Source organism: Syzygium oleosum, unplaced genomic scaffold (genome assembly GCF_021117445.2).
Source record: "Syzygium oleosum isolate NSW1041296 unplaced genomic scaffold, Sole_v2.1 Sole_v2.05, whole genome shotgun sequence".
Classification (NCBI taxonomy): Eukaryota; Viridiplantae; Streptophyta; class Magnoliopsida; order Myrtales; family Myrtaceae; genus Syzygium; species Syzygium oleosum.
Window position 1 is genome coordinate 9,125,959 of NW_026607489.1, and position 23,185 is coordinate 9,149,143.

Consider the following 23,185-nt stretch of genomic DNA (forward strand, 5'->3'; position numbering starts at 1 on the left):
ATATGATCTTCTATTAAAGAGCACACCATGCACTTTTCTTTACCTGTGCAAATGATTTGACCTCCAAAATACCCAAATAAAAAGAAACTATTTAAATTTTAAAGAATTAGGAATTACATTTGATAAACAAATGTATATCTGGCATGTTTCGGTAATTACATATCTATTGCATAAAGGTGAAAATCACAACCTTTCATAAACAAACAATAATAGATTGAGCAAAAAGCCATCATCACCTTGATCTTCACAGTGGGTTTTGTCCATATAATCTCATCTAGTTCTAGTGGATAGGGAAGAGTTGAGTGGCACGAGCAATTCCTAATCTAATGGGATTTGATTATCAAAAGTATTTAAATACTAAATCGTGTTTCCATCTAACAATTTAAAGTTTTTGCAACACATGATTTTGGTTCACGAAATTTCATATGGTATTCGAGTAGAAAGGTTGTAATTTCAACTCTTTTCAAACCCCTTATTTATCTCCCATATTATATGTTTCCACACGTTAGTCGTATCTCCTATTATATGTTTCCACACAACAGTTTACAGACCAAAGTGTAGCTACATGCGAAGGGGATTACTATATTTAAATATTGAGCAAAAGCCATTGAAAATTTCAAACTATGTCCCATATTACACGTTTATTCTAAATTATTTTCTGTGACATAAAAAATTTCACACTTGTATCCATGTGACATATCTACCCTTCGTCAAATTTCTATTAATGGGAATCGTTAAAAATCTGCCTACCTGGATGTTAAAAAGCAAACAGTGTTGACAATGGTTAAGTAAAATAAAAACAACGTTATATTGAACGAAAAATCGTCTAACAAAACTTTGACGGAAGGTAAATGTGTCACGTAAATACAACTTTGGGATTTTTTATGTCACAAGAAAAAGTTTAGGATAAATATGTCGCGGTTGGCATTTTAGGGTTTGATTTCACACAAAAAAGTTTAGGTAAATGTGATACAGTGGGCATAATTTGGGTTTTTGGCGACTTTTATGATTTCATCTATCAACTTCAGTTTTTAGAGCACTTTGGTTATTGTTCACAAATTTAAATAAATTATCCATAATATTTCCTTAGACCACTAACCAAACCTATTGTATCCTTTTCTCAATCCTTAGTTCAATTATCCAATGAAGATGATTGAATTCTTAAAATCCCCACCTACAGCCTTCATGAATCCCCTTCTCAAAGTGCATTAAAAACCCTAAAGTTAAGAAAATGTCATTCTATATAGCTATATGTGAAAGCCATTGATCTTTTTGACGCGAAATTTATTCGATCAATAAAGTCGTTTAGCGCATTCGCGACACGACACCCTCTCAGTAATGATCGTTTTCTATTCGGTTGAAGAGTTCCATGTGAATAACCGTTTTGCACAAATCTCCATCTTAAATTGAATTTAGTAATTTAGTTATTTTATGTCTCGTAATCGCCTATTTCACAGATTATTAAATCGCAATTTTAATGACGATTAATGAGAGTAGAAGAGTTAAATTATTGATAATTAGATATACATATACAAAAACACAAGATGTATGCAACAGATGGGGGCAGATTTTTCAATTGAACGAGAAACACCCGCATTATAATAATGTCTGCAGTCACACTCCAAACAAGCACACACCGAATAATAGGGAAAATTATCCAAAAAGTCCTAAACCTATTGCACTTTTGTCAATTCAGTCATAAACCTTTTAAGTTTGCCAATTCAGTTCTAAACCTTTTCACTTCTTGCCAATTGAGTCCATCCGGGCCGGCTGTTGGCCATTCGGCCAACTCTGACGTAGAAATTTTTTAATAGTTTTTTCGAATTTTTAAATATATATATTTTTTATGCCTTCTTCCCTCTGGCTAGACCGGCGACCGGCCAGAGGTATGGGCCGGCGACTCCGTCAGCATTGGTTGGATGCCCGGCGGTCACGTTAGCGTCGACCGGTTAAAATTGGCCGGATGGACTCAATTGGCAAGAAGTGAAAAGCTTTAGGACTGAATTGGCAAACTTCAAATGTTTAGGATTGAATTGGCAAAAGTGCAATAGATTTAGGATTTTTGGACAATTTTCCCACGTGTAACGTAAGCAACGGAGACAGAGAGAGAGACAGAGCTTTGAAGAGAAAATCGCTCATCGGGAATTCATCGTTCAAAGTCTTTTCCAGCCCTGACTTTGTCCTTACTCTCCACAGTTTCTTGCCTGGTTTGCCCCGGATTTCCCTTCATATGGTCGTCCGAACCGCAGAGAGAGGGAGGGAGAGAGAGATTACATAGACATAGAAACAGAGCATATGAAGCAAACGCAAGTCCAAGCTCTCATATTTCTATGCACAGTCACAATTGCCTCATCAGATATACTGCCAGGATCTACTCTCTATGCATCTGAACCAGCCCAAGCCTGGTCGTCGCCGACCAACACCTTCTCTCTTGGTTTCGCACCTACCGAACCCGCGACGAATCCCCCGACGTTTGCTGCAGCCATCGCGTACTCCGGAGGAGTGATTGTCTGGTCCGCAGGCCATGGCGCGACCGTGGACTCTATGGGGTCCCTTCAGTTCCTTCCCTCGGGTAATCTCTGCCTTGTTAATGGCTCGGGAATTGTCATCTGGGAGTCCAACACAGCCGACCGTGGAGTCTCCTCTGCATCTCTCGATGATTTGGGGAACTTCTCCCTCAAGACTGGCGATGTCTCCGTCTGGTCCTCCTTCCAAAATCCCACTGACACCGTCTTGCCAGGGCAAAACTTCTCAGCAGGCATGGTTCTGAGATCTGGGCCGTATTCATTCACTCTTCTCAGGACTGGCAATCTCACTCTGACGTGGAACGACAGCACAGTGTACTGGAACCGCGGGGTGAACTCGTCCGTCGACGGAGACCCGTGGAAGATCTCGAACCAGACACAGGTTCAGAATTTCTCTGTCAATTTGCGTTCGCCTAGTTTAGGACTGCAATCGCTAGGGATTCTGTCGGTTTCCGATCCGATGCTCGAAAATCCCGCGATCATGGCTTATAGTAGCGATTATGTAGAAGGGAGAGACATATTCAGGTTTCTGAGGCTGGATGGGGATGGGAACTTGAGGCTTTATAGCTTTGCCAGAGGGGGTGGAACAACTACCATGACTTGGGCAGCCGTGCCTGATCGATGTCAAGTGTTTGGTTATTGTGGACATATGGGGATTTGCTATTACAATGACTATGACTACGAGCCTTCCTGCGAGTGCCCGTCTATGAATTTCGAGCCAATTGACGAAAAAGATAGCAGAAAAGGGTGCAAGAGGAAGGTGGAGATTCGAGCTTGTCCTGGCAATTACACCATGTTGGAGTTGAATCACACCCAGTTCCTGCAGTACCCTACTCAAGATCCTGCAGAAGCCAGCAGATCGCAAAAAGCTTTTGCAGCTAGCTTGTCGTCTTGCGGGATGAATTGTCTTGGAAGCAACTCTTGTGTAGCATCAACTTCCATGAACGATGGAACGCGCGAATGTTACACCAAGTCGCTCGGTTTCCTCAGTGGGTATCGTGCTTCGATGCTTCCGAGCACATCGTACATCAAGGTCTGTGGACCCGTGCTCTGGAACGCACCAGATAACGGCAAGAGCGATTACTCGAGATTGCCTGCGAGTGTTTTCGTTCTTCTCGTTTCGGCTTCCCTTCTCGGGTTTCTTATGTTCCAAGGTGGGGTATGGCTGTGGTGTCGTGGTAATGGTGCCAAGTTTGGGCGGTCATTGCCGCATTATGCTCTTCTGGAGTATGCGTCGAGCGTGCCGGTACAATTTTGTTTTAAGGAGCTATGGAGATCGACAAATGGTTTCAAGGACAGAATAGGAGCAGCAGGAGGATTTGGTATTCACTATAAAGGGACTCTCGCGAATGGAACTGTCATTGCTGTGAAGCGACTCGAAGGAATCGAGCGGGGCGAGAAAGAGTTCAGGGCTGAGGTCACGAAAATCTGTTGCACCCACCATTTGAATTTGGTCAGATTGATTGGTTTTTGCTCCGAGAGGACTAATAGACTACTGGTATATGAGTTCATGAAGAATGGTTCCCTCGATAGCTTTCTCTTCGTTGCGAAGGAAAATTCGGGCAAGCTACTGAGTTGGAATCAGAGATTCGACATTGCCGTCGGCGTCGCGAAGGGCATCAGGTACCTACACGAGGAGTGCCAAGAACCCATAATTCACGGAGACATAAAGCCAGAGAACATCCTTTTGGACGAGAGCTACAATGCCAGGGTATCGGATTTTGGCCTCGCAAAGCTTTTGAATCCAGGCGACGACACCGGCCCGGCTTTGCCCAGCATCAGAGGGACGAGAGGATACCTAGCCCCCGAACAGCTTGCCGACCAGCCTGTGACGTCGGAGTCGGACGTCTACAGTTTCGGATCGGTGTTGCTGGAGATGGTGGGCGGCAGGAGGAACTTCGAAGCCTCGGCCGAGACAAGCGGGAGTAAGTTCTCCGAATGGGCTCGCGGAGAGCACGAAGGGGGCAATGTGAGAGGGATCATAGACAGGAGGCTTCTCGAGGATGATCAGAACGCGGTGGATTTCGACCAAGCGAGAACAGCCATTGCGGTGAGCTTTTGGTGCACTCAAGAACGACCTTCGTCGAGGCCAAAGATGGGGAGAGTAGTGCAGATGCTCGAGGGAGTCATGGAGGTTGAGAGACCAAAGCCATCTCCAAGATCTGCTGATGAATTTGTCTGTACCTAATTTTGAAAATGCCTGCAGTAACTTAGTATTTGTGTACGTGATACTATGTTCAATTATTGTAGTGACCCATGATGCTATCTTGGTGCCTCGGAACGTGAAGTCAGCTCGTCGTGAAAGTGGGCTAATCAAAGGCGCAAATCACTCCCCACCTTTTGACAAGTGGCGTGTTCTGTTCTTCCAACGTCAAAGAGGAAGCCACTATAATAATGACTGCGTCATGGGAACAAGTGATTTTGGAACAACGATTGACCAATCTCTGATATGCCTGACGATTGCCTCGTTCCGCGTATAGGATAATTGTCGATTTACATGAATCAACCTGTCCATATTCTTCGAGAGAATGCTCGAGTACGATGACACCATCCATTGAGAAAAATTAAAACAAAATATACGATGTTTCGAGTCCGGCCTTTTAAGCGATGGAAAGCAAACGCGCTTAAACCTGATATTGGTATGGGCTAAGGGTGTAAAAAATACCCGAACCGAACCGAATAAAAAATTTCGGATCTTTTCGGTTCGGAATTTGGGTAATTTGACGGTTTGGTTTGGATTTTGGTTTTCATTTTTTTTTGGGGCTTCTTCTTCTTCCCTCCGTACCCTCTGTGACAGCAACAGCACTAGAAAAAAACCACATCTTTTGCTGCAAAAGGTTCAATGCTCGCCACGAAAATGGTGCATCTGAAAAACAGGGACGCCAAGTCCTCAGTTCTCCATGGGAAAAGTACGAGCTTGGCCGGCTGCCGGGGCACGCGACTTTTGCGAAAGGATACCCCACGAGTATCCTCCAAATGAAGATCTCATTGACAATCTAAGCTCTATTATCTTTCTCATTTGTTGCCGATTCTGCGCGGCGGGATTTGGACAGCCATGGAGCCTCATCATCTCCAGATCTGGAGGAGCCTTGTCGCTGGTGAACGTCAACGACATTGCGGAGCTCGCGTGCTCATGGCGTTCTCAAGATCCATCCTTGTCGAAGGCGATCCCGTGGCGTTCTTTTTTTCTAGAGCTGTTATTGTGACAAAGGGTGCGAAGGGAAGAAGAAGAAGAAGCAAGGGAAAAAAAGGAGAAGAGGAAACTCGAAATCCGGCCCGAACCGAACTCAATAGAATCGTGTTTTCGGTTTGGGTCATTTTCGGTTTTGGTCACTGTTCCGATCAAAACAAGCACACTCCCATACGGTACGGTTCAGGTATTATAGAAATCCGAATCAAACTAAACCGTTAACACCCACTATGGACCAACCCTTCAATTCGAGCAAAGTGGATGGTAGAATTCTAATCAGGCTTGAAAGTTTAAGCATTTGAACTCGGCGATTACTACCTAATATTGGAATAGCCATCCCCTCCAATGATGTCAAGGAAGTCGGGCATGTTGCAAACAAAAGAACTATGGCTTGTCCCTAACCACTTGATGCTCGATGTAAGTTTTGATAAGGAATAATGACACAAATGATCCTTGAATTTTTGCTCATTGTGCAACGTAATCCCGAAACTTTTAAATTTGTTCGATGTGGTTTATGAACTTTAGCTCAATGTATAATGCCGTCCCTGAATTTTTAATTTGTTCAATGTGGTCCATTGACTTTTGGTACATGTATCTGACAACATTGAATATTTTCATACAGTCCAGGAATAAAATTAAACACGTACTAAAATTTCAGAGATCACATTAAATAAATTAAAAGTGCAGTAACGACATTGCACATCAGGCTAAAATTTAAAGATCACGTTGAATTGAATAAATTTAAAGTACATGGATCATATTGCACGTCAGGTCAAAATTTAAGAACCGTTGTCTAGTTCCTATAAAATTCTCATCTCTTAACCTTCTCATGATGGATGGCGCAATTTCCTCTTCCATGTTGCCTTGACCTAGACTTTTCTGCCTGATGACCTTTTTGCTGTTGCAATTTCCTCTTCCATGTTGCCTCGACCTAGACTTTTCTGCCCGATGACCTTTTTCCTGTTGATCGATCAACAGCAAAAAAAGAAGAAGAATTGACCCGCTGTTCAAAACGACAAGAAAGCAGGCTCGCGTGCGACTTGGTTTGTCCAAAACGACAAAGCAAGGCACACCGCTCGCATTGGGAAATCCCCTCCAAAAATTAGCCTAAGGGAAAGATTTACTTAACTGCGAAATCAGCATTGCGAAGGCGCCGATCACCCCTAAACAACATCTTAAATCCCCGAAAACTCATGAGGAATATGCTCAAAATTATATAATTATGAAAAGTTTGTCGTTTTCAATGCAACCGTTCGCCTCGCGGACGCCGTGTTAACATGTAATCATTGCGTTGGAAAAGGGAAATCGTTCCTTAAATAGGCATAGGACTCACAAGTGCGCGGAGATTCAGAAAAGGAAAAAGCGTAAAACGACATCGCCCAGCCGGCTCGAACGGGACGAAACGACATCGCCAGCCCATGATTGCTGGGGGAGGGAGCTCCAAGGAGAAGAAGACCCGATTCGCGATGTCAACGACCCGAATTCGAATCCGAAACCGTTCTCCCGATCGAAAACAAAACGCCAAAATCTGTCCAATCGAAAATCACAATCGCCGAGTCGAGCGCGGACAAAAGCTTCGTCGAAACGTCGATCCGGCCCCGCTCCGCTACGCACAGCTGGGGAACTCCGCCTCCCGCCGCGCTCGCAGCCGCCGGCAGCCCGCCATGGCCGAGCCCTCCGCCGCCGCCGCCGCCGCGGCCCGCCCTTTCCGTGGGCGTCTCGATTTCTCCCCCGATTCGCCGCCGAAGCGCGCTCTCTCGCCCGATCAGCACAAGTTCTGCGCCGAGGCGCTGAGGGCGCTCAAGGAGAAGCTCCAGACGCCCGAGAGGATCATGCAGGAGTTCGGTCACTTGCAGGTTCGGTTTCTTGCTTCCTATTTCTTTCGTCGTGTTCGCCGTCGCGGTGGCCGTCACCGTGTTATTTCGTCCGATTCCTCTTGCTTGGGATGAAGAAGTCTAGGGAACTGTCGAATTGAAAGACGCCTCGGTTGAGATTTCCAGCTTGTACGGCTACGTCATGCGCTTTCTGGAAATTGTCGAGTCGAACTGTTTAGCGGTTTCGGAATGCGGTCCTGTTTTTTGTGCAGATGCAAACTAAAGTTATCTATTTACTTCCTAGAGTTGATTGTTGAGCTTGTTATGCGTTTGCTCTCCTAGAATTTAGCGATTCGTGTAATTGTTGGCGGCAGGCAAACAGACTGAGGTCATCTGAGATGCTGAGGAGCTGTACCGTCGCTCTGGATGACATCAATTTGAGCAAAAATCGCTACACAGATGTTGTGCCATGCAAGTATCGGCCTTTTGATCTGAATACGCAGTCGTCGATTTAATGCATGTCCTTTGCAATGTGCTGAGGTTTTTATGTTGCTTTCCGTTGTCTTGATTTCAGTTGACCAGACTAGAGTTGTTCTGAACCCATGTAAGGATTACAGACCTGCGGCGAGGGGTTACATTAATGCAAGCTTCATCACGGTGAGTTGGTGCTTAGGAAAGTCCATCAGAATGATTGAACAGTCTTTTCATATTCAAATTTTTGCGAGTCTTCGTTTTAGGCTTCCTCAAACGAAAACGTTAGTCGATTCATAGCCACGCAAGGCCCATTGCCGCATACCTATGAGGACTTTTGGGAGATGATACTCCAGCAACGTTGCCCGGCAGCTGTCATGCTTACTCGGTTGGTTGACAGCTACAGGACATTTAATTCCGCAGGTGTCAAGGTAGTTTGGTTTTGCTATGCTAGCTGTGCACTAACTGCTTTTCTTATGTTCTTTATGTGTATCATGCGTACTGGTTTTGTCTACTTACCAGATGCCTTTAATCCTCATGGGCCAAACTTTAAGGACCACCGCTATTTTCCATTTTATTCATCACTCTTTTAGATATTTCACACCCACATCCATTCGATATCCATATGTGCAGGTTCAAGTTCTGTTGACAAGGATTGATGCAAATACGTAACGTATCATTGAGTTGAAAAGTCGAAAGAGTATAATTATTCAAGGGAGGGGTAACAATGAAGTGTTACTTAACAGGAATTCAATTTCAATTAGAGATAAAGATTCTAATCTACTATTGGCTTCTGTTAGTTAAGGACCATCCTGAAAAGTAAATTCAGGAACGTGCTATTCCAAAAACCTTTCTGTGTGACATTTAAATACTTTCAGTTCAAACATACTCACTAGTGGGTGTACTTGTTAGATTGTCCGACTCAAAAACTTACATTTTTTTTTTTGGTCGGAACTCAAAACCTTAAGTTAATAGGTGTAAGGAGACTACATTGAATGTAAGGTCTGCTGAAATCTTGTAGACGTGTGATGTGAATATTGTAACAACCTCTCTTATGTGTATGTTGGATAAGAAATGATACGTGAAATTGACAAACGAGAGCTTGCGCACGCAAAATAAACAGGGGTGGAATCTGGCTCTAATAGTGTGTTAGAATGACTAATCAAGAGCTTAAGTTAATAAGTGAAGGGAGATCACCTGATTATAAGGCCTACAAAATCTCGTAGACAAGCGAAGTGGGATACTTCAACAGCTCTCGGCTTCATTTCTTTCAAGAAACAATTTGGAACGTTGATTGACCGATTTGGAGTGTAGTCTGGATGATCATAAATGCTTGTGTTTGTTATAGTACTATGGTAGAAACGAAACATTACTGACAAATAATTACCAGAGCTAGTTTCAATTTATATCTTCTTAAAATGTTCATTAATAAGTATAAGGAAAAATAGGTTTACTTCAGATATGTGATTTATTGCCTTTATGTTGTGGCAAATGGGAAAGGCTTCTTTTAGCCAAATAAAAAATAAAACAGTGGAAAGGCTTCTGCTTGTAACTCCTAAATTCTGTTTTTCAGGTGACATTCATAATTTTAATTGATGTGTCTTATCATAGTAAAAGTTTGAAATCATGGGACGTGCCTTTCTTTTTAATATCTTCTTGTGATGGGTAGTATGCTTTTGCAAACATCATATTATTCTGATATAGGTTACCTTTGTTGTAACTCAATTTACAGATGGTCAAATGTGGAGATTATTTTCAGGCAGAAGATGGTCCGAGAGACTTCGGAAATATCTGTATCACGACTAAATGGATAAAGAACACTGATACTTCATTGGTGTTGCGTCATTTGAAGGTGAATTACAAAGAGGTAGGACAAACTTTTTAAATGAATTTGCTGAACCAATTTGAGCTGATGATCAAGTCATGCCATAGTGGGACTAGGCTATGATCCAGTATTGCATTGCTTTTCAAATCCTGATGAAATTTTGGAAGTATAGTTCCATTTTGAACATAAATACCCTATATATGACGGCTGTTTCACAAGCCTTTGTTTTGAACGGTAGTCTGCTCAATTTTTACTACTATTACCGTGGAAAAATTTCATCTCATTTTAATATTTTAGCTGAGATTACTTCTTCTTCTTTTATTTTTGGTTAATCTATCCATGACCGTTGGATTTTGGGCATAAAACTAACACATGGTGGTTCCGGTCCCTTTTAGTATTGGCAGAGGATACATAGAGTCAGTAACTATGAAAGGGCGTCCAAGCTTCCAATGACCCTCGACCATTGTAACATCCCACTTGAGTACAAGCCCATGTTACCAAGTTTGGCGGTTTTCTTAGATTACTTAAAAGTGTTTTATATCTGATTGCTTTTGGGTCTGTCCGCCTGTGAATTGTCTCAAGTATTTTTGTGTAAGTTTGGTTCAGATATAAGGTCTATAGAGGTTAGTAGGCCACATGGTACCATTCCTGAGTTTTTTTTTTGTTAGAAGGTACCATTCTTGTTTAATTATTGTTGAACTCCTCCTTTTTAAGTGCATTCCAAATAAGCTCATTATCTTTGTTAACTAGAACTGATAAGTGGAAACAAAACAACGTTTGTTTTGTACCTTCGAAAGAATGGACAGTTTTTACAATGAACAATTGTTTTTCTTGGTATGCCTGTTCTTTTGCTATTATCAGGACCATAGTAACAGTATGTCTATGCTCTATATTTTGAAGTGATCTCCTTTAAGGTTTGGTTCTAATGTCTTTTTCGTTTTGGTGTTATTACTTTTTGTTGTAGACCGAGGAGCCACCTATTTCTGTTCTTCATATACTATACCCTGATTGGCCTGATCATGGAGTTCCGGCTGATACGATTGCTGTCCGTGAAATTTTTAAGAGAATAAACGAGATACCACCGGATGTTGGCCCAATAGTTGTGCACTGCAGGTTGTGGTCATGTTTGATTCAGAGTACTCCATTTTCAATTGCTGCCTTTATCTGATCCAATCTTCCTCCTTTTCTTTCTCTTTCTCAGTGCAGGCATAGGTAGGACTGGAACATACTGCACAATTCACAATACCGTGCAAAGAATTCTTGTTGGTGACATGTCTTCTTTAGATCTAGTCGATACCATAACCATTTTTAGGTCTCAGCGAATTGGAATGGTTCAAACGCTGGTAAATTATTCATCTTCACTCTGAGCTCTCGTCATCTTTTATGCTTGTACGTAAGCTGGTGTTCTGCTTTAAGTCCTGTATTAATCCCTCAGTAGTTATCATACGCCTATTTGTGTCCAAAGCTCAAGTTTTGCTGAGTGAAAAGAGAAAAGCTAGTAAAGACAATGTTCAAGCTTTATACACTCAATTAGTTCCTGCAGTAATGAATTTGTTTCTGATTGACACTACAACCATGAAAGCAACTCTTTCTGATTTATTTTCTTATTAATTTGTATGGCAATCTTGTGTTTATCTCAAGGAGAAAGGGCTACTTATCCTGATTTTATCTCTTTATTACTTTTTTTATGGTTGGACAGTTGAAGGTGCTGTATTTGCAAAATTTCATCCCCGTGTATCATTTTGGTTGATCATGTTGTTTTATTGCTTTGATTTTAGGAGCAATATGTGTTCTGCTACAAAGCTATCATTGATGAATTGGAAGATTTGATCTCCTAGGTCAACTGCAAGTAGCTGAAAGTTGTATGCATGACGTACGCGTCGTAAGTTTGTGTTTTTCACCAAATTGTGCATTTACAAAATATTCGATTTTTACCAAATTGTTGTTCATTAGCATTTTTAAATAATTTTTTTAATTGTCCAGATTCATCAATTTTGCTTTTTTGAAAGTCACTCGGAAGATGGTCAACTGCTCGTTGCTTTCTCGAGAAGTTGAAGGCAATTCAGGTTTAAATTTTTCCCAATCTGCTGTTCTCCTTCAATAGTAGGCATTCTGCAACATGTTGCGAATCGGTGGAAGAACTACCTGCTGGGAGTAGAGCCGGTTTCATGGTCCCTTGCTCATTGATCTTGAAGGTAGTCGTAGTAATAACTCGTTGGCTGCATTGTTATGTCGTACTAACTTCCTGGTAGATTTTAGAATTACTGTGCTGTTGTCTGCTACGAGTTAGATTTTACTGTATTATGCAGCATATTCATAGTGCATGTATATGTTTTGTGTTACTTCAGTGGTCCCTGGAGTCTGCATGGCTGGTAATGTACCAAAACGACTTTCAAAGCCAATGGCTTATTGTTGTGGATATGACAATCAGAAGTAGGGTTACGACCATTTTTTCCCCCCAAACAGTGATGTGCAAAAGGACCAAACGGTTGTTCTCTTAGGCTCCGTTTGTTTTGCGGAAAATAAATGATTTGGAAAATATTTTTCTAAAAATGATTGTTTGTATCGCTTGAAATAATTAGTCAATTGAAAATGTTTTTATTATCGACAACAATTTATGTCTAAATAATTTTGTGAATGATGAAGATGTTATAAGCGATACGATCGATCATTTTAAGGAAAATGTTTTTCAAATTGTTTATTTTTCGCGAAACAAATGAAGTTAGTCCTAAGTGTGCTTGAACAAGACCCACCGACCGGCTTCGTATTTGGTGATATTTAGTGCTTGTGGTCTAGCACTAGCAACGAGTATTTGATTCAGGGTATGGTCACAAAGAAGTATATATCTTTGCGAATTTCCTGATTCCAACATGAATGGCCTGCTGCTTCTTGACCGAACCAGATCAAAAAGGCGCACTTAGCCTAACGTAACCCAAGATACTTCTTGACCGCTAAAAAGAAAATCGTCTACGAATCTTGGACTCCGATTGTTCCGTAGGAAATGAGTAATTTGGAAAAAGTTTTTCTGAAAATGATCGGTCGTATTATTTACAAAAATGAACATACAAAAAGTATTTTTCATTGTTTACGAAATATTTAGATATAAATTATTATTTATTAATTATTTCGATCGATACAATTAATTGTTTTTAAAAAAATGTTTCCAACTGCAAAACAAACACGGAAGAGGTCAGCCTTTTGCGGACAGTAGAACAAAAATGACATTATCTTCGACCATTTTTGAAACTTAGGAGACCTCCTTTTAGTTACGAAGAAAAGAGTGAATCACTGGGCCACGTCATCGCATTTACAAGATATAAATCTGGAAGGTGATGGAATCGTGGGTGGGGTGTTAATGATCTTTGTTAAGCCTTTAACCGTGGATCACTCACCTTCAGATGATTCCCGTTGCAGACCACTTTAACTCTTTCCTCAAGCTTCAGAGGTTAATGTCGAAACAAGCCGAGCGAGATGCCGTGTAAGATCCCGAACAATTATTTTTCTTTTGGTAACTTCAGACCATGGGAAAGAAATGGTTTTAACTAGGGACAAAGTCATAGCACAAGTTCATCTTGATTTCAATGGATGGAACAAGCTTAATTTCATTTGCAGTTGCCCCTGATGTGGCCCCAAAAGTGGCCTGTTTCGGCCTTCCCTTTTGTGTCCCACGATTCATCATCATGTTAGAGTTTTTCTGACATAGGAGAGAGAGAGAGAGAGAGAGAGAGAGAGAGAGAGAGAGAGAGAGAGAGAGAGAGAGAGAGATATGGTAAAGAGAGGGTTAATGTAAAACATCATTTGGCACTCGAGACGTTTGCAGGTTTGGGTGATGGAGAGACGTCGGGAGGTGGAGATGGCAGCAGGGTTAGGGCGAGAACGCCGCTCGCAGCCGCGGCGATTGCTCCGACCACGAACGCCGGCAAGTTGCCTCCTCCGAATAGAGCATCGAATGGTCCGCTCGTCACCGATATCAACATCTGTTTGAAAAACTCGAGAAAATCAATAACCCAAGCATTTCTAGCAGTAACTAAGCGTTCTCACTCAGCAGATTCAAGCATAGCAAGTTCAAAAAGAAGTCGAGTTTCCATTGAAGTTATTAGATTTCGGTTCTTCTCCTCTTTTATCACGTCTTTTATCACATGCATCACATGGGTTCTCCAACTAGTGATACTGCGAAACTTCAAACGAATACCTGTGGAACGACAATGGCGAGATTCAGCACCCCCAAAGATAGCCCTGAAATAGTTCATTACATGTCAACTTCCCTATCAGATCAAAGCATGTATAACTTAGGATTATACAAAGTTAATTGGGTCACAGTGCATGCTTCTGTACCTTGACCTGCACCGGAAGTATTGGAGAATATCGATGCCAGAGCAAAAGGAACGCTGCAAGTGACCTGCAGTTTCAAAACCATCGTTACTCCTTGATTAGCTCAGTCGAACTGGGGCCATTCATATTTGGGCTATATCTAGCTAGAAAGCCTAGCGCGGCTCAAAGGATTATGGATGATATTTGCGCAAGTTCGGGCAACAAGTTAGACCCGACCTTAGCACCCGACCCGGTTTGATCCGGCTGCATGTGGTAGTTTTCGTTCTCAGAGTTCGAGTGCGAAATTTTGCTACTAATGACGGTGCATGCTATCATTTTGCCTCGTCCAATTGATCCTCTGTGATATAAAATGCATGAAAAAATGAAGAAGATGGAAACAACTTACAGCGAGCGGAATGCCCAGCACTGCGAAAAGCACCAAAGCACCGACCTTCACCCCCGCTGGCGGAGGCAAGGCTGCGCTATCCACGATGCTGCCGCCACCACCTCCGTGCGTGACGCTCGGGAACCTCCGCTGCGACTCGGCCAGCTTGGTGACCAAAACGGTCAAACCCAAGCACACAGCCAACAGGAAATTCACCACCCCCCAGAGCCTCTTCACGCCGCCAGCCCCGCGCGCCAAGTATTCGATGGCCAGCGACATGAACCCCGAGACGACGGAGTTCAGCATCAACCCCAGCGCGCCGGCCCTCACCCCCATCCCGTACAACTTCCCCTCGCCAACCTTCCCTCCATAGACTTCCCGTCCCATCCAATCCGTGTCGAACAGCAGGAAAGGAAACCACGCGATCCAGTTGAGGCAGGTCACGATGAGTAGCGTCAACATTGGCCTCTTCATGCTTCGCAGAGCCCTGAATATCTCCCCTAGGAACGGCTCGCGCCCAACCTGACTGCCCTCCGAGTCGCTGGCCGTGTCGCCGCGGAGCTCCGACAAGGGGGTCTCGTGGACGGTGGAGAGGGCGAGGGCGGTGAGGCCGAGGAGGAGGGCGATGGAGATGAAGAAGCAGGACTTGAGGTTGGAGCAGTAAACGTCGCAGGCCGCGGTGTCGGTGAAGGGGAAGAGTTTGTGGAGGTGGGTGTAGGAGCCGGAGGCGTAGCCGCCGACGTTGCCGACCGCCATGAAGAAGGAGTACATGGCGTTTGCCGCCCGGGTCTTCTTCTGGTTGCCCGCCGAGAGGTCGGCCAAGAGCGCTCGGCATGGTCCCTGTTAATCAGTTAACTCAAACAATTTATATTAAAAAATTGTCTTATTAACAAGTGCTTTGTTAAGCATATTTTGCAAGAAAATATTTTGACTTTCAATACATTAAACAAGAGCAGAAGCTGAATACTAATTTGATCATTAAATTTTTTTAAGGGCACTGATTTAAAGGAAAACATGGCTTAGCCAATTCGGATCTTCTCCATAACTTCTAAATTGAATTTAAACCGTGATAAATTCACGTAAGATCCACCAATTCCAAAGGCTTATATTCAATTTAATACTTGTTCCACACTCATATGATAATTTCTCATATAATAATTTCCTGAAGATGGTCCCTCCATTTAGGAAATAAGTTATCACTTTATGGAAAAAAAGAAAAAAATGTTTTCTATCTTAATGAGGTTACTCAATGTCTTTGATAAGAAGTTACTGGGTAGAAAATGACCTCAGCTAATCCACCAGACTACATTAATCGCGTGTACAAAAGATATGGAACCCATGTTGGTTTTGACCTATTTAAAACCCACATTTAATTAAGCTTTATAACTCAAACGCACAATAACCCATTTATTAAAATCATGCAAATCGATATCGACCGAGTTCATAAAAAATGGGTTAAAAAATGGGTCATCAACCCATTCTGACATCTCTACGGTGTTGCCACATGTGCATGTATTTAAATAATTATGTATATGTACTATGAAATTGCACATGCACTTATGTCACAACAATTATATCCGCATAATTTTAGCAACAAAAAAAAACTGAGTGTATTTGCTATAGAACGAACCGGTTTTATTAAGAAATTCTAAGTATATTAAACTTATATTCTCAGATATGGTCCACATTTCTGATTTATCAGTTTTTTTTTCATACGATAAGCTCATAGTTGGAGATGTGGAAGGAGAGGGGGCATATTTCACCTGCAACATGTTGTTGGCCACGTCGAGGATCCAAAACCCGACGACGAACACCGCGATGGCGTGGGGCTTCGGGGTCTGGTCGTGGGCGTCGCCGAAGAGGTGGCCGAGGTCGGCGGCGTAGCCGATGAGGAAGACCGCGAGGGCGACGAGGGCGGCGCCGGCGGCGATGAAGGGGCGCCGGCGGCCGAAGCGGGAGGAGCAGCGGTCGCTGTGGTAGCCGACGACGGGCTGGACGATCATGCCGGAGACGGGCCCGCACAGCCAGATGAAGGCGGCCCACTTGTGTGGGATGCCGAGCAGCTGCACGTACGGCGTCAGCAGCGACAGCTGCAGCGCCCACCCGAACTGCACGCCGGCCGCGATGGCCGCCACCGTCACCATCTTCATAATCGGGCTGGGACGCCGTTGCTGCTGCTCCTCTTTGTTCGCTGCTTCCGCCTCCATTGTCTCTCGCGATTCTCTCTCTCTCTCTCTCTCTCTCTCTCTCTCCCTCCGAACCTTTCTTGGTCACTTTCTTCACTTCCTTTGCGTTGCCTGGCTCTGCTTGCATGGGGGGGTTTTATATATAGGGGAGGGAGGGAGGGGTAGGTGGCGACCGGCGACCGGCGACCGGCAACCGGCGCCAAACCCTTTCACCTTTTGCTTTTAGGCTTATCCAGATTGCTTTTAGCCTTTTTACTGGGGTCGTTGAAATGCTGTTCGGTTTCGGAGTCGTGCGCGTGGTCTCACCGACTACGACGTTGTCTTGCCAGGTGTGGAGGCGCGAGGAAGCTGCTCTTCCAAGTGTAAGAGGACCACCATCAATGAACACAACGCACTCGAGCCTAGCGCTCTCCCTCTCTCTACCAAAACTCATCCGTAATTAGCCAGTCTTAGACTTCACTCCTCCCAACGTACGCATGAATAACTCCTCCTGCTCATAATAAGATATAAGATAAGGCGCACTTCAATGCACTCGTCCATTTCTGCTTATCAAAAGAGGGTAAAAAACATTAAAGAAGGCATTTGACCATTGGCACAGATGGTATTAAAAGGTCACATGATCTTACTTCAGAAGGAGTGAGTGAGATAAAGTGAAAATGTACACGAAGTTTATGCAGATGGTATTGCTGAAAAACTTCATTGCACGCTTAGCGGACGATGAGGTGATGATGATGTTGTGTCTATAATTCTGATGTTGTTACAGTACGATTTTGTCCGACATATAAAGCTCTACCATGATTTTTTCCGACAACTTCTATGTGTATATTTTGGTGTCTTTTTAGGGTTAGGATTAATCTTGCTAGGGTGCTTATATATTATATATAATAGAGATGTATATGTTTCTTCGAAAGAAATGTCGTGAATGATTTAGCAATTGCTTATTGGGGGTTGTCAAGTAGTGCCTTCATGCACTTATAAGATATGCTTATCATGTGATAGTTGTATTTTCAAAATATTGATCACACATGACGGTGGAATGTCGGTTTCTTGAAAACTGCAAAACTTTTTTGAACCTGTTACTTAACAAGTGCCGTCGCGACGCTCTTTGACAATTTCCTTCTTATTTCCAGTCGTATCTATAAACTCTAAATGGGTATTTGAAAATGCGTGATGTATAATCACCCGGTACGTAGCTCGTTCTATAGTCAAGTATAATTCAATGCAATTCCATAGGAGTGTGTAAACAAATCTTAGCACAAAAAAAATTTGCAGCAACTCTAATTTTTTCTCAAACAATTAAGGCCATTTCCGAGCATAACACGCGAGCTCAGCACATCCTGGCCAAGATAACGTACGATCATACATCAAAATCAACGGCCGTGACGCACGGGGACCACGCGCGTCTGGGACGCACTTAAACATTTTCCTTTTGGAGTGATTGTCAATTTGTAATATTTGGGTGGTTTTATCGACTCAGGACGGGAGGACCAGTGCAGCAAGATCATTAAATTCGGCATTATCCACAGACAAAAGTCCCTCGATTGACATTTTGACTAGACAAATGATGAGTAAAATGAGGGGAAGGTCGCGCGGTAACGTCAACGGGGGAGAAAGTTGCTGGGCATTGGGTGGCGAGGATTTCCTGGCGAGGCGTTGGAAAACGTGGACCGACGCAGAAACAGTGTCACTGCAATCAACTCTCCCTCAAGTCTGTTTTTGTCGGTTCCCCTCCTATACCGTCTCTGATCCTTTTTTTTTTTACAGCAAAAACAGGGGTGGTAACTGAAGCGGGCAACTGATGTCCATAGGTTAGGTGGAGCTGAGGAGGGGCTCCCTTTCATTATGTCTTGTGTTTTTACCGTACGTGAGGTTTTGCTAATGCGATGCTGGTGATAAATCATTGATTAGTTTGGCTTGGCTAGGATGAGGTTTTGCTAATGCGATGCTGGTGATAAGTCATTGATTAGTTTGGCTTGGCTCGGATTTATTCAAAATGAAAAGAGTACAACATTCCGATTCGATTCGGATAGGCTCAATCGGGGATTCGCTGAAACTTTAATGGAATTTGCGATCGCTCACTAGTTGGAGCGACCATGTGTGTTGTTTTAATAAGATAAGACATTCGGAATGTGTCACATTATTTACTAGATTAATCGACGTGTTCTGCTCCAATTTGATCATTCCGATGTGATTGATTACAGTAGGCGAGCTTTAATGAGCCTATTTAATTTTGAAATTTACTTAGCACGGTGTGGAACCCTGAACAAGAATTGCCTCTAGTAGCCGTAGCTCATATCTTTTGTAATAAAATGGGTGTCGCAAAATTATTTGCACTGAACCGAAACTAAATTTTTAAGCGGGAAAAAATTGGCAAAAATAATACAAAAAGGACCATACTCGAACTTTCAGTTGCCTCTCTTGCTAAATTTGGTAATATATGGCCGGACGTTCGCCGTTATTCTTGAGAATAACGGTTACTGTTAGCCTAGCAGCGCTAAGAAGATAATGCGTTTTCGCGAACCTACGGGCGTTATATCCGTAGATATCATGTGCAAATGAATGACACGAGAGCGAGAGCACCATTCCCTCGGCAAGAACAAACTTGTCCGTCGCATCTTTTGAGAAATACAAGATTCAAACATTGACGAATCGGAAACCAACAAAATCATGTCATGCCACCAAGTCAAAGTATTAATCACCGCGTGACGTTACTACGACCATATCTTAGTCGATCGGCAGATAAAACAAGAGGTCAAGATTGAGGTCAAGGTCAACCCTCTATCGGAGCTCGACAATCGAGGATCATACATCTTGCCCTGTTTCGTTATCCAACAATGGATATGTAAGGATAGCTCTACTCCGACGGTGGACAGATTAATTAATTTAAAAGTGAAAGTCTTTTTAAGGGGCTAATTAAAAAAAAAAAACACCAACTTTACCTTGAAAGATAATTCTGGCTTGAACTTTTTTTGTTTCAATAAAAATCATTAACTTTTACTTGAGTCCCAAATCTGGCCTCGTTAACCAAAGCTTGAGATCTTGTAGATTGATACAAGCACTTTGACAGGGCATAGCTTTAGAATCTCCTTCATTATACTTCCCAACAAAATCCATTTATTAATGTCCATCACTAGAGCTTGATTTATTAAATGAGATCAATTGATTAATGTTCGTTCGTACTAGATTTCGAAGTTTTAGGTTGAGGGCTGGGGCTTGTTTCAGAAAAAAAAAAGTTTTGGTTGTGAGCTTGGCAGATCTCGTCCATGGTGTCTCTCGACGAGTGGTTGTCCATAACTTTAGATTACGAATAAACGGTGAAGGCTTGCTGGAGATATTCAATCTGGAAATCTTTTCGACTTGTCGGTGAAATGAAAGAGACCATGAACAACTTCACCATTATTCTATAAGTTGTGGCTTGGAAAAGAAGACAATAAATAGTGCTTTAAATCTAGCTAGTAAGCGATATGCATTTATTCCTGAGGTGGAATGGTCACGTTGAATAATTAATGATTCAAAGTCGACGGGTCCAGATTTGGGATATAAGTGAAAGTTAGTGATTTTTTTACGAGGTAAAAAAAATAAGTTCGGCCTAGAAATGTCATTCAAACTAAAGTTTGTGCTTTTTCTTGGAATTAGGCTCTTTTTAAAGTGGTTTCCATACTACAGATTCCGGGATGCAATTTCCATGGACAGTCTCACCGTCGATGAATAAGTTCACATGGAATCACACACTTCACAGCCAGTGCAACCGCGTAGCCGAGTCTTGCACCCAGCATTAAGGATCCTGCACTCTTTTTCTTTTTCCGGTAGAAGTTTAAGGATTCTGGTTGACGTAACAACTCAAGAAACATGCATGGCATGTGCGTTGAAACTCGAAAAAGGAGCAAGAGAAAAGGAGGAGACTCCAGCGATGCTTCGCTTTTCCAAGTCGTCTGCTGATGTCGGAACGTGTGTCTCTCTTCCCCGGTCTCACGGCGGGATTCTCTTGTTCGGTCGGAGCGTCTGTAAAAGATCGGGGGCGAGTGACATAAGAAAGAAGGAAACGCAGCGAGGGTTTCGGTCCATGGGCGGCGAAACCCGACAGACAGCCAACCCCACTCCCCTCATTTCGTGTTCCGAAACCAACAGCAATCCATTTTTGGGCGGTGAAAGCCACACGACATTAACTGCAACAGGATCCTCTCTCTCTCTCTCTATAGCCATTACTGCAACAGGATCCTCTCTTTCTCTCTCGGTTTGGAAGATGAATTAGCAAATCTCAAAATGTGGATATGGAAATTAACAAGTTGGAAAGAAACTAGAGAACCGAAAAGGAAAAAGAAAAGAAAAAAGAAAAACCAAAATCCAACGAGGCTGACGTCGCCTTGGCTAGAGGGCAGTGACCACCTTGCCATGGCTGCCACCAACGTTGTAGATCTAGATGTACGTAATCAGAGAGAGAGAGAGAGAGAGAGAGAGGGAGAGGGGCCATTTGCGACCATCTAGTTTGCCTAAGGACCGCGATTGTGATGAGGTGGTCGCCATTCCTCTCAAAGTATGAAGCATGAATGATTCGTGACCATCGCCATCCGCTCTTCGATTACTGTGAAATTAAGTCAAGCTATTTGCAAGTCGTTTGGACTCGACTCATTATTTACTCGTAATCGACTAGTCTAATTTGTAGTCGAACTTGAGCTACCTGGGTTTTTTTGAGTGGAGGTCGAGGTCGCCAATGCTCAACTCAAGAAGCTAACAAGCCTAATTAAGCTAATATTATTGTTTTTCAAATGATTTTAAAAAGCGCATAATGAATTTGAAATTCTAAAAATACATGATAAATCCACATATTAATGCAAGGGAAAAATCGAGCTAGAAGAAAAGGTTAGGAACCCATTTTTCTACCCCATTGATGATGGGGTAGAAAAATGATAAGATTGGTTTACTAAACGACAAAGTAGATTTGTCAATATTGAATATGGCCTGCAATTAACCCTCGAGAGTTGGCTAAATGATAAGCACTTAATTTGGATATAGCAAATCATATATTCGAATCACATCTCTCCATCGTATTAACTTTAAGGCCATATCTGCATCTTTATGGATGGAGCCTTACTCGATGCACGCGGACGAGACAATTTGCATGTCATCGGGAAAGAAAATGAATATGATTATATTTCACATAGTTTTTCATGGCACTTGATAAGTTGAATTTCTTCATCAATCAAAAAATCATTCGCATTCCTCTAAATAGATAAATGCGCAAACGACATAATACATCATATCACTCAGCAAACCCTTCCTATGGCTACTAATTCAAACATCTGTGTATCCCCCATATGTTTCATTTCCTTTGCTTTTTCGTGAATCTTAATGTTGACCCAACTATAAACATCGATACTAAGCTATGATCAGTATGTGTTATGACCAGGTAATGTATGAATTCTGTAGTTGTTCATGCTTACCAAGTTGCAAAGCTAGCAGCGGCATTTCTGTAATTGGAAGAAGATACATATATACAGAATCTATCAATAAACTATTCAAGACTCCATGAAGTTCGCCAGAGTTTTTTCTTTTCTTTTTTTCCTGACGATACTTATTTTTATGTTAAATGTTTTAAGCATTGCCCTGATCACCTGGAGGTAATATGCATGCGTTAAGAAGAGAGATTGATTGCAGGATCAACTTGAAAAAATGACTTACAAGACCGAGTGAGCAACTTATGCATCATTAAAAGCATGATATCGCGAAACCCTCATGTTTTGCGCATGAATTGCTATGATGCAGTCTACGTTTCGTGACTTAGGCTTGTACTTGTCGTTAATAAGAAGTTATTTAGTACAATTACCCCGCAGCAGTTTCAGCTGTAAAAAGACGTGCTATAAATTTGATAAGGTGTTTGACAAACGCATATAACCGTATCATCTACAAGACTGTAGTAGCTTATTATAGTTAGATAGCTAGATAGGTATCATGGGCTTGGTGCCACCATAGGTCCTATAGAGTTATAAGAACGGGTCCGGCCCGATTGGCCTGAGCTAGGCCTACCAAGCTTGTGTGGGGGTGGGTGTGTTAAAAAATAACGTGTCTTTTTGACAAATATAACAATCGAGACTAAATATTACATGTCATTTGACGAATATATGATATTAAACGAGTATGTGTTGGGATTCTTTGAAAGAAAAGTATGGCAATTTCGATGAGCTTTGTAACGTGATCAAGACAATACCAATCAACATTCAGTGCGTCCAATGAAGTCCGTCAACCCACTAATTTTTTTTTCAATCACCTTTTGGTGTTCTATAATTCAATTGCTTATGTCTAATTAAACATATAAGTTCGAGCACTTCATATATTCGACCGTAATTTCATCAGCCCTGAAAATCAATATGTGTTTGAAAAAAAGGAAAGGAATAAATAGATGTCCTAGCCAATATTATGGAAATTGTTCAATCAGTCCTAAACCTATTATACGGATGTCTTAAACTTTTCAATTTTGCTC

At 42.3% G+C, this 23,185-nt stretch overlaps 3 protein-coding genes across 4 annotated transcripts; 2 read left to right on the top strand and 1 right to left on the bottom strand.

Moving 5' to 3' along the window:
- The first annotated feature begins 2,220 nt into the window (after window positions 1-2,220).
- LOC115681599 (G-type lectin S-receptor-like serine/threonine-protein kinase At1g34300) lies at window positions 2,221-4,806 on the top strand. Its single transcript, XM_030605587.2, has one exon. It carries the CDS (start codon window positions 2,296-2,298, stop codon window positions 4,711-4,713), a length of 2,418 nt encoding a protein of 805 aa, XP_030461447.2. The 5' UTR covers window positions 2,221-2,295; the 3' UTR covers window positions 4,714-4,806.
- Window positions 4,807-7,181: 2,375 nt separating this feature from the next.
- LOC115681601 (protein-tyrosine-phosphatase PTP1) lies at window positions 7,182-12,288 on the top strand. Of its 2 annotated transcripts, none has more exons than XM_056311826.1 (9): window positions 7,182-7,571; window positions 7,904-8,000; window positions 8,104-8,186; window positions 8,267-8,431; window positions 9,733-9,867; window positions 10,790-10,938; window positions 11,027-11,168; window positions 11,604-11,707; window positions 11,809-12,288. In XM_056311826.1, the coding sequence occupies exons 1-8, from the start codon at window positions 7,182-7,184 to the stop codon at window positions 11,661-11,663; spliced, it is 1,221 nt and encodes a 406-aa protein (XP_056167801.1). In that variant the 3' UTR covers window positions 11,664-11,707; window positions 11,809-12,288. The 2 variants fall into 2 exon arrangements, with proteins under 2 accessions (XP_056167801.1, XP_030461450.2); XM_030605590.2 differs by having other exon boundaries at window positions 11,604-11,698.
- A 1,094-nt stretch (window positions 12,289-13,382) lies between these two features.
- LOC115681600 (sucrose transport protein-like) lies at window positions 13,383-16,944 on the bottom strand. The gene is made up of 5 exons (XM_030605588.2): window positions 16,285-16,944; window positions 14,543-15,361; window positions 14,161-14,224; window positions 14,018-14,061; window positions 13,383-13,802 (listed from the first exon to the last, which is right to left on the bottom strand). Exons 1-5 carry the CDS (start codon window positions 16,726-16,728, stop codon window positions 13,620-13,622), a joined length of 1,554 nt encoding a protein of 517 aa, XP_030461448.2. The 5' UTR covers window positions 16,729-16,944; the 3' UTR covers window positions 13,383-13,619.
- Between the last annotated feature and the right edge of the window lie 6,241 nt (window positions 16,945-23,185).

Excerpts from the sequence above, each read along its gene's own strand:
- LOC115681601 (XM_056311826.1), top strand. The coding sequence starts at position 7,182 with ATGTCAACGACCCGAATTCGAATCCGAAACCGTTCTCCCGATCGAAAA. Across the intron at positions 7,572-7,903 it reads AGGAGTTCGGTCACTTGCAG|GCAAACAGACTGAGGTCATC; the intron begins GTTCGGTTTCTT and ends TGTTGGCGGCAG. Across the intron at positions 8,001-8,103 it reads CTACACAGATGTTGTGCCAT|TTGACCAGACTAGAGTTGTT; the intron begins GCAAGTATCGGC and ends TCTTGATTTCAG.
- LOC115681600 (XM_030605588.2), bottom strand. The coding sequence starts at position 16,728 with ATGGAGGCGGAAGCAGCGAACAAAGAGGAGCAGCAGCAACGGCGTCCC. Across the intron at positions 15,362-16,284 it reads TGGCCAACAACATGTTGCAG|GGACCATGCCGAGCGCTCTT; the intron begins GTGAAATATGCC and ends ACTGATTAACAG. Across the intron at positions 14,062-14,160 it reads TACTTCCGGTGCAGGTCAAG|GGCTATCTTTGGGGGTGCTG; the intron begins GTACAGAAGCAT and ends GAACTATTTCAG.
- LOC115681599 (XM_030605587.2), top strand. The coding sequence starts at position 2,296 with ATGAAGCAAACGCAAGTCCAAGCTCTCATATTTCTATGCACAGTCACA.